Here is an 11,331-nt window from a genome sequence, read left to right on the forward strand (position 1 = left end):
CCCCCCCCCAACCTGCCCAAAGAATGCCTTTGGGACATATTTCACAGGCCATCATGTAAGAGCTCTATTTCACAGAGTAGCCTCAGGTAGATTCACACAGGCATACATCTGTCCCTTTAACGTTTGTCATATGCCCCCTATTTGCCTGGCCTTGTGTTTGGTACGGGGGTCTCAAAGGCTAAAAGACTTTGACTTTCAGCCTTTTTGGAGCTTCTAGTTCAGTTGAGTGATAGACATGCAAACAGTTACAAGCTACATTCCCACAACAGAGGTGCTAACAGAGTGAAGAAAGAGTATTTAGGCCTCTCCTGGGAAATCAGGGAAGGCTTCCAGGAGGAGGTAAATATTTCCTATGAGTCCTGAGGGATGAGTTTTACATGTTGACTAGTAACCTGGGAGCAGGTGAGTGTTCTGGGTAGAGGACCTGGCATGTGTACATGCATGGAGGTGGAAGGAGCGTGACATTGCAGTGATCTTTCAGTAGCTCGGCATTGCCGGGGGATAAAGAAAAAAGTGAGAGGGGTAGAGATGGGAGGTCTGGTCAGGTGGATAAGAAGCGTGTCCCAATGGGCTTGTGGCAGAACAGGGTTTGATTCTGTTGGGGAGCAAAGAACACTGAAAGATGTTTAGGAGGGAGGCAGCATGCTTAACTGTGCTTTGAAAAGAAGCTCTGATATTGGTGTGGAGGAAAGTGAGCCTGGAGGAGGCAGAGACCCAGGGAGGGGATGCAGGTGGCCCAGGTGAGAGGGGGTGCTTGCCGGGTAGGGATGGAGAGATGTGACTGCTGGAGCTGTTTTGGAGTCTGCTTATGGGACATGGGTAAGGCACAGGGTGGGCGAGTCTGGGCTGGCCTCTGGTTCTGGTGTGGACACCCGAGGGGATGGTGGTCGTTCTCTGATGTAGAGAATGGACAGGGAGTGGGGATTGCATAAATAGGGGTAGCTGATCTCAGGACTGGGACACGTTCACTTTATTTTTTTAAAGTAAACTTTATTGGGGGGTGACAATGGCTAGTAAAGTTCCATAGGTTTCAGGTGTACAATTCTGTAATACATCATCTAAATATCATATTGTGTGTTCACCACCCAGAGTCAGCTCTCCTTACATCACCATATATTTGATCCCTTTTACTTCGGTTCATTTTCACTTGCACATTTAGAATTTAGCATTAAATTTTATAACTGTAGATTTCATTTTCAGAGTTACACATTTAAATAAGTATATATATAATATATGCTCTTGTGTAAGTCCTGTTCATTTGTAATAGTCACCAGAAAGAAAAGAATAAATATCTCAGTTTTCACTTGGTGACTCCTGAAGACTTTAGAAAACATTCTTGCTTGTGTTTGCATACTTTCATGTGGCATTTATAGCACCTGGTAATTATTCCCATGGAGTAATTTGTTTCCTGACAGCATATGCCTGTCATCTAGGTGCCACCACAGCAGTAATGCCTCTGTAATTTAGGTCCCTAAGAAGATAAAAAACCTAATTACTAATGCAATGATACAGGACATCTTTCTCATTAATTCATCCCAAAATCTTGAACTGAGTTAAGTCTGATTGCTAATACACACTTTGAAGGAGTCGTAGGAAACACACCTGTTTTATGCTCCTGACTTGCTAAGGTAGTGGAATGACTGGTGACAGTGGGTGACAGCAGGAAGGCACCGACGTGGGTGAAACGAAGACCTGGCACCACCTCCAAGTTTATATCAGCCAGTCTGTTGATAAATGAGGGCTCTCATCAGTGTGGCTCATACACATTATATAAACACATACACATTATATAAACACATACACATTATAACACATTAAGCCTGAGTCACCACTGTACTCTCGTTACATAGATTTCAGGTCAATTTACAAAACATGGAGTGTCCACCACGTGCCAGGCACTTTCTAAGTGCTGGGGATGCATCAAGGAACAGAAGAAACTAAAAGGTCTGGTCCTGTCGTCTTCATGCGAGTGCAGGGAGACAGACTGTAACCAAATAAGAACTGAGCTTGTTAGCAGGTGGTGAGTGTTATGGACACACACACACAAAGAGTAGGCTGGGTGAGCAGATTGTCAGACTGGGAAGGTGGGCAGGATAAACCTCAGTGAGAGAGTATGATTTCAGCAAATGTTAGAAGTTGCCAAGGGAGCGAGCATGTGGGTATCAGGGTAGAGTAAGCATAGATGCTGAGCCAGGAACGGTGCCGCGCAGAGGAGCCCAGATAATGCCAGGTTTCAGCACTGACCTCAAACATTACCTGTGCCTGAGCGATCATGGAGGCAGCTCTGCTGAGTGCGGACCTGGGAGATTATTACATCCCGATTTCCTGTCCCATTTCAGGTTAGAGATGACAATAAGAGGCAGCACCCGTGTCTGGTGGAGTTCTCCAAGCTGCCTGAGCAGGAACGCAATTACAATTTACAGATGTCGCTCGAGACCCTGAAGTGAGTCCCTAACTTTTTCTATTTCCCAATCTGCCTCACCTGAAAAAAACAGGTATTTATATACTTTAATTCAGCTGCGGAGTTATTTTAATTCCAGTTAGAACTTTACATAATGCATAGGTGGATTGGATCAATATTGTTGGGGATTAGACTTTGACACTGTTTTCTTAGGTCTTCGTGCTCTATAAAAGCTTTTTATGTAGTGTTCTATAAATGTTTATGGATGTTATGTAATAATACAAAGATTCTGTGACCCCAGAAAGTGCCTGGAGTGTGGGTGGTGGACCAGCTCAGTCGAAATTGTTACTGATTTGAAACAACATAAGTAAAGATGTTAAGAGCAGTGTTTAGAAACTATTATACCAATTTAAGGGAGCAACTTTGTGTCTGTTGAATCTAATTTATAAAATGTAGGCTTGCATCTCAAACTTTGTGATGTTTATTTTCTTTACAATCTCAGGCTTTTCTCACTATCCTTTCTCTTACAGTGTAAAGTACCCCCCATAACACACACCAGATATCAGAGTCATCCTTGACACTTCTCTCCCCTCCCCCAAGTCTTTCTAGTCATCTTTTCATCAACCTAACACCTTTTCTTTTCTTCTGTCACTAATGATGCTGTTACCACACTATCACCTCCAGCATAGCAGCACTGTACCACCCTACCCAAGCTGAAACAATTATCCCCCACCTGAAATCATAGTACCCTCCTAACAGATCCAATCAAAACACTCAATATGGGAGAAAGTAGAAAGACAACAAACTAGAGACAAATATTTGCAATTCATATCTCAGACATTTGAAGAGCTCCTAAAATGCAACAATGGAAACTAAATCTAATAGAAAAGTGGACCAAGAATATTTTCACAGAAAAAAAGGGAAGTATAAGTATCTCTTAAGCATATGAAAAAGGTGCTTAAATGCATTAATATGAAGAAAAATGTAAATTAAACCTATAACGAGGTACCTTTTTAACCTATTAATTGATAAGTTCAAGCGGTTTGATAACTTATGTTGGAAAACGTGTGGGGAAACAGACAGTGTCATACATTGCTGGTGGGAATATATTATAAATCATTGCCATCTCTATAGATATTTGGCAATATTTGTCAAACTCTAAAATGTACATACCCTGTGACGCAGTACATCCACATCTAGGAATTTATCCTGCAGATATAGGATATAGTCCATTTATGAAATGTATGAGACTGTTCCTGGCAGCACTGCTTGTAATAACAAAAGACTGAGCAGACAATTGTGTAAAAACATTATGACACGTCCAACTATTGGGACACTTCAGAGCTGTTGAAAAATAAACCAGCTTTGTAAGAAAGGACAGTATTTCAAAGTTACATTGTAAAGTCAAGATAGCATCTTGCAGAGAACTCTCTCTTGTGTATACCTATTGTGTAAAAGGGAAAATAAACACACACACACACCTGCCCTAATATGCACAGACTCTAGGAGGACATCCAAGAATTGGTAGCAGTCAGTGCTTTTAGAGAAAGAAACAGGACTAGAGGAAAGGGACCGGAGGGCAGCTTTTCAATGTATTCTTTTTTGTAGCTTTTCAATTTGTGGTCTTATTCATCACTCAGAAGTAAATACAAATAAATAAGTTTTCCATTTGCTTTAAAAACAAGACTTTCGCTCTGCTCCTTGGGGAACTGTTGCACCTTATTCCTCCCTGCAATTCCGTTGGATTACTCGGGACACAGGGAAGGAATTGTGTTTATCCCTGGTTCTGTTTTCCAGGACTTTGCTGGCGTTAGGATGTCACGTGGGCATATCAGATGAACATGCTGAAGAAAAGGTGAAAAAGATGAAGCTACCCAAGAAGTAAGTTGCACGTCCTACAATATTCAGTGGTCCATGCATGAATTTGAGCACCCAGATAACTCGTGACTGAGACACTTACTTTATAAAATTCAGATTCAGAATTTAAACTTGCTATGTCACATTAGGGCTACATCAAGTCTGTAGTGTGACAAGAGCCTCTGTCACATTGACAGAGAGGACACGAAACAGAGAAAATAGTTGGGAGTAGGTTATGAAAAGCGTGTTCTTTTCCTTCTCTTTGTGTATGTGTGGTGAACACGTGTCCGTGTTTCCACTGACTGAGTATGGTTTTCCACCTTCTACCAAAAAAATTTATAATTTTATTTGCTCTTACACACAAAGTGTACTTTAGGAATAGCTATGAGGTTGGTATTATTACCCCCATTTTAAGAGAGAACACTGAGGCTGTGAATGCTGTTGGAGTGTTATGTCTGCTGTGTAAACAGGGTCACCTCTGTCTGTGAGCCCCTTAATTTCTCAGAACCTAAGCTTTATCATCTGCTGACAGGTATCAATAACACCTATTTCATAGAGAAGTTTTAGGTGTTAAATGAGTAAGTCCTTAATAAACAATAGCTGTTTCATCTTACTGTTTTTTCTTTAAATATTCAGGCCACTTTTCTGAGTCACATGCATTGTCAATCGCAGGCCTGGAAATGTGTTAAGTAGTAATAGTGCACTTGCTATACAAATGCAAATTCACACACGTCCTCTAGTTCAATAAAGAATTTTACTCATGCGCTCCACTAAAAAAAAAAATTGTAAAAAATATACCTTTTATATTTTTAGCTTCTATTTTTTTAAGTTTAAATAGTTTCAAAGGAGGCTGTTTTATGGCATATTTCACATAGTTATATTTTGAAATGGCACTTTTGTGTCATTTTTTAGCATATCTAATAAAAGGAGATACACACAATTAGATATGTACCATTATCTATTTAAAATCTCCATGTAAACTTGTTAATAATAGAGAATTTTACATCATTTCTTCTCTTTGAATTGTATTTCCAATCCATTTATTCTACATAGTATTATCCTATTAAAACAATTTTGATTGATCACCCTATTATACTTCTTTATAACCCAGTGTATATAGCTAAATTGAATTTTTATTTTTTTAAAATTATTTGTTTTGTGTGAACATAGTCATTATGTGTTAAAATTTTTCTTCTGAATTATTATAATTATTTGTGGTATACAAGTATTCAAAGCAACATAATTTTTGATAAAAATCAATATAAAAAGTAAGATATTATTGGAAATAGCTCATAAAGAAATGGATCCAGTTATTTTTCCAATTATATATCCATGTATAGATATTTTTATTAATAAAAAGGGTCAAGTTGCAGGGTCAGTTACATTCTTGGTTCACATAAATAATTTTGTAGTTAAAAAAAGTCATTCAGTCCATTGAACTAAAACTTCATAGTGGTTCATCATCAAAAATCATGTCTAATGTCAATCATGTGACAATTCAGTTGTGTCCTTGTTAGTTTTTTCAAAGTGAAAATTGGAATCTACCTTATTTGAAAAAGAATTCATTATCCTCTCACTAAAGTCACTTACTCTCTCAGTCTACTGGAAAGCATATCACAAAGGCATTGGTAAAGCTAAAAAAACCCCAACTAGTAGCTATAGCTGTTACTCTTTTACTTAAAGGTACTTTACTTAACATGATGTGCACGGGGATAAGAAGATAGAAAAGATAGTTTCAAATTACCTTTGCCAGCATAATATATTTAATAAAGTATTTTTATCATGTGCTCTGTGTGTGTGTGTGTGTGCGCGCGCGTGCGCGTGCGTGTGTGTGTGTGTGTGTGTGTGTGTGTGTGTGTGTGTGTGTGTGTGTGTGTTTCAAAATCTGGGGACAAAGAAGTCAATCTGAAAAGGCTATGTACTCTATGAGTCCAAATACATGAGATTCTAGAATAGGCAAAATTATGGAGACAGTAAAAGGATCAATGGTTGCCAAGGGTTGAGGGAAGAGAGGGATGAATGGGCAGAGAACAGAGGATTTTTAGCATAGTGAAAATACTCTGGATGACACTATAATGGTTGATGCATACCATTATACCTTTGTCCAAACTCATGCAATACACAACACCAAGAGTGAACACTCAAGAAAAGTATGGGTGTTAGATGATAGTATGTGTCAGTGTGGGTTCATCAGTTGTAAAAAATATACCACTCTGGTAGGAATGTTGATAGTGGGAGAAGCTGTGTATATGTGGGGGCAGGAGGTATATGAGATGCCTCTGGACCTTCTAGCAATTGTGCTGGCAGTCTAAAACTGCTCTAAAAAATAAATTATTTAAAAAAAAAACACACACAAAAAATTATTGGGTCGAAATTTAGCTTATTCGATATATGGAATTTATCTGCCATAAAACCTAATTGGTCAAGCCAATTTTTACTGTCAAAACAATCATCTCAAACAGAATATCTCTTGTCACAAAAAGTCTGGCTTCTTTTTTGTTGTGGTTGTTGAAACTAATAGTTTAATTAATGTCTCTGTGTCAATCATCTCAAGTCTGATCTGTAAATCTGTGATAGATAAACAGATAGGGCACAGAGTTTGCAGTAAGTTAGTTTTATTGAGGAATTAAGGACTCTGTATTATTATTATTATTTTCACTGAGACTTTTTCTTTTTGTTGCTAAGTAACTATTCATTTTATTTGAGAATAGATCAGGAAATGGAAAAAGTGAGATGGTTAAATGAAAACTGTACTTACACCTGCCAACAGTCTATACTATATCTAAATTTGCCATGAGATGCCATTTTATTCTTTATTGGAAAAATTAAGGAATTAATAATAACAAATATTGATATGGATACAGATCAGCACAAGCCTAAAAGGTTGGAGTGATTTTACAAACATTTTTTTTAAAGATTTTTTTATTGGGGAATCGGGGAAGGGGAACAGACAAGTTGCTGTCCTTTTTAAACCCCTACAAATGAAAAGGTTGGCATATATAGGACCCTGCATGCGTGGAACTTCTGTAAAATTTAACATTCTTACAACATGAGGACATTGATGTCATAAAGATCATATTCACTGAATCAGAAGAAATGAAAGCAATGACCAAAAAATCATACAAAGCTATGACATATTCAGAAATTATAGAACATAGTTCTAAATAGCTTATGGAACAAATGTATCATCATGAAAATTTAAAAACACAAGAATGGAAAAGGAAAAGACTTCATATCAAAACATGCGGATTAAATATATAAATCAATACTTGGAGCAAGCATGTTTTACTAAAGAGGAAAAAAACTTCTGAAAAGATTGATGAAGAAAGAAAGATTTACTTCAGCAATTTTAGGAATATTTTCAGGGGAGACAGCAAAATGCAATACATTTATGCCAAAATTTTCTACAGTTAAATGATATGGATGATTGTGTGGATAGAACAATATTAAAATGACCCAAGAAGAAAGAAAATGTTAATACAGCTATAACTATTAAAGGAATTGAAATAATAATTTAAAATCTATACACACACACACACCCAACAATTTTTCTATTGATTTCTACCAAATGCTTAAGAACGATAATCTCAAATGAAAAGGCAACAGCACTTGACAGCTTATTTTTGGAGAACAATATACGGTTGATACAAAGCTCAGATCGGGGCAGTAAGAAAAAGGAAAATTACAGTCTAACCTCACTCATGGGCATAGATGCAAAAACGCTAAGGAAAATATTAGCAAACTCAACCCAGCACTTTATTAAGAAAGTATATTATGCACAAGCTAAGTTTATGCCAGTAATGAAAGGATGTGTTAACACTAGAAAATGTCTGTCTTTAACACCTACCTATTATTAAATCAACACAGAACATGGTCAGAAACTGGTTGCCTGTACATTTCACTGAGAAGTGTTAGTGTTAAGTTATGAAAAAGCATTTTAGAATCATGGGACAGGCTTCTAAAACTGCTGCATTCCCTCCCCCCAGCCCCACCTTCTTACCCTGGTGCTGTGGGGCCACTGGTAGTGATGGGGAGTGAGGGGGTCAGCGAAATTGCTCAGGCAGAATGGGGCGGATGAAGGGCTCAGAATGATACATACATGAATATATTCGGTTGTCAGAAAAGTCATGATGTATTTTTCTATGTTTTTTTGTTGCAAAAATGCATCATGACTTTTTTGACAACCCAATATATACCTTTAAAATGACTTTCTGGAATGAATGCTGAGATGATGCTGAGTGTGCGGAACCACATGTATAGACACAAGCACATGTACAAAATTCAGCCTCTGTAATATTTACCTAAGTGAGAAACACTGTCACAAATACAGTTGGATTTTTTTTTCTTCTGAAATGATGAGGCACTGTGATTAGGAAGGAATAAAGAAAACAAGTTTATTTACTCTTTTTATGTGTGGTGAGTACGTTTCACAGACCACAAATGGAAAATTTGTGCTAATATGTCATGTTCTTCATTTTCTCTGATAAGGCTTGATACCGTATTTAAACCCAGTGGGCCTTGCAGCTAGATGGCAGCTTGATCAGAGAAATGTAACTGTAGTTTGTTCAGTATAAACTCAATTAAAATTATGTTTTCTGTGTTTATTCTCACTTTTAAGTGTTGAGTCACATGTCACCCTCTCAAAGTCCCTTCCTTGGCCTTTTAAAAATTGTACCCTATTTAAATTTGTACTTCCTCCCACACCCCCTTTTCTACTTGATTTTTCTGCATGGCACCCCCATCTTTCATCATACCATTATTTTATGTTAGTTTTGTTTTCTGCCTGGTTCCTTTCAGAACATGATTCTGTAAAGATACTGATTTTTTTTTCCATGTTATTCAGTGACCAGTTCTGAAAATAGGGCTTGAGACATTCTACTGCAGAATGCATATTTGTTGTTGAATCTGAATTCAAGGTTTACCCCCTCTTACTCATGGGGCTACATATATTTGGGACACTCACCTGATGGCAAGGGGACACTGGATCCTTGGTGAATCTCATTGAACTTGGCTGCCGTGACTTAATTGTGTCAAAGAAAACCAGAGCTGAACAGAAGTGAAAGCTGGAAAGGCAGATTTTATTCAGGAAAGTGAGACCTCGGTATGGAGCCAGGATCCATTCAGACTACAACGAGGACAAGTGAGGCCTTCCAGCCTAGGAGCAGGGTGGGACCAGTGGATGGACAATCGCTAAGAGGAGACTCTGAGGATAAGGGGGATTCCGGCAACCCGGATTTGACAGGATTCTTGCTGAAGGCGGACCAGGGTGATCGGATAGCAAGAGTGGGCTTTTCGCTAAATTGATCCAGCAGGACTCTTGCTGAAACTGGACTGAATGGAGCAGGACCGAGCCCAGGGTCAAAGGCCTAGTCAGAAAGAGGGCTGAGGTTTGGACAAAGGAGAGCCTTAGGTCATCGTTTGCATTCGTCTCTGCTGGAATCTATGGGATGCATGTTCTCCCGACTGATCTTTGGCTTCGGTCCACTCACTGGGTCTGTCCTCATGTCTGTGAGTCCTCTATTCCTGCCTCTCTCTTGCCGTCTGTGGTGGAGGAGGGAGGGAGGCCTGCCTCTCAGCCTAGACTTGGTTTGTTGCCATATCTAGTCTGAATCTGTGCTGCATGAGGGTTTGGGCGTGCGAGATTCTGGTACAATCTAGGAAGCAAGACAAAAGTTCACCTAGCTCTGGAATATGTCTGGACAGGGGTGGAGAGGACTCACTTCCCTCCAGCCTCCTCTGCTCCAGGGTCTGGGACGTCAGCCTGCCTGGGACTGAGGGCTCTTCGTATTTACGCCTGGGTCTTCCTTTATGTCCCAGGGTGTCAGGACCTCACTCTTTCGTAATCTTTTAATATCAGAAGGCCTTTCTCTAAAGACTACTGTCTCTGCAGTGCATTTTCAAAGCCCATTTTAAAAGCACAAAATCCAAGAATGGTTTTTTTCTGGGTCTCTCTCTTGCAATGACCCTTTCTTGGGACAGTGGAGGCTGGGAGGTAAGGGAAGGCCTTGGAATAGAAAGGAATTGGGTCCGGGTGGGATGGGGGGACAGCACAGGGCACATCATCATATTACGTTTATTTAAAAACAAAACAATGAAGGAAAACTTAGAAGAAATATATCCCTTGTCTTTTTCCCTCCTAGTTTCTGCATTGAAATGAATTCTTCTGTATTAGTTTTCCAGAGAAGTTTTTGAAGATTCCTTTATCCTTTCTGCGAAAATGTCAGCCCAGTATTCATTTGTAGTAGATGTGCTTAACAGCAAACCTTGTTTTTATAATAACATCTCTGGTGTGCAGACACCTGGAATTTTCCCATTTGTTCCAAGGTACTTGAAGGGCTGATTTGGCTTTGAAATTTACAGCTGACATCCACTGAACTTGGACATCATCCTTCCATGTTTAACGCCCATCTTTCACCACATAATGACTTCCAAGCTTCACTGAACCTGATTCATACTCAACAAGGACGCTTGTGAGGGTGGGAGACGCCACTTAGTGGTTTTGGTCTCCTGCCACGTGTTTTGTGGCACCACTTGAATGGGCCGTTTAGTCATATTATACTGAACACTTTTTTCAAGGCTCATTTGGAATACCTGCTTAGGAAAGGTGTGGATTAGGTGGGGATGAAGCACTAAACTGAGCTGCTGCTTAATGTGGCATCAGTGTGCCAAGTGATGTCAACTCTGAGTTTCCATCTTTGGTGATTCGATGCAAATGAAGCTGGCAGTTTACCAATTGTTTCCTCCCCAAGCAAGGAGGTATTTAAAAAAGAAATTGTGCTACAGTTTATGTAGTTTATTAATCTGTGTTTTAAAAATAATTTTATTGCACTATATGCTACATCAAAATACAACAAGAGCTAGTAACTGCAAAAGAACTTCGATACTTGAGGAAGTGAATGTACTGAAAGTATTTTTTGCAGTATGATTGACAGCAGAGAGACCTAGCATTTAAAATAGGGGCAGTAAGTGGGAACGGATTCAATGGAATTGTAATAGATAAGCATGATATCGGGGGTGGGAGGGCAATAAATGGGGGGAGGGGGGTTGTTACTTTGTGAGGGTGAAAAGGGTAA

General features: G+C 39.1%; 1 protein-coding gene across 1 annotated transcript in view; it reads left to right on the top strand.

Annotated features, from left to right (window-relative positions):
• Positions 1-11,331, top strand: part of LOC109377479 (ryanodine receptor 2) — a 193,940-nt gene that overhangs the window by 106,613 nt on the left and 75,996 nt on the right. The window contains exons 21-22 of the mRNA XM_019633841.1: positions 2,340-2,443; positions 4,199-4,282. Coding sequence (XP_019489386.1) covers positions 2,340-2,443; positions 4,199-4,282 — 188 coding nt within the window. The remainder of the gene's footprint in view (positions 1-2,339; positions 2,444-4,198; positions 4,283-11,331) is intronic.

The sequence above is a fragment of the Hipposideros armiger genome, unplaced genomic scaffold (assembly GCF_001890085.2).
Source record: "Hipposideros armiger isolate ML-2016 unplaced genomic scaffold, ASM189008v1 scaffold_1415, whole genome shotgun sequence".
Lineage (NCBI taxonomy): Eukaryota > Metazoa > Chordata > Mammalia > Chiroptera > Hipposideridae > Hipposideros > Hipposideros armiger.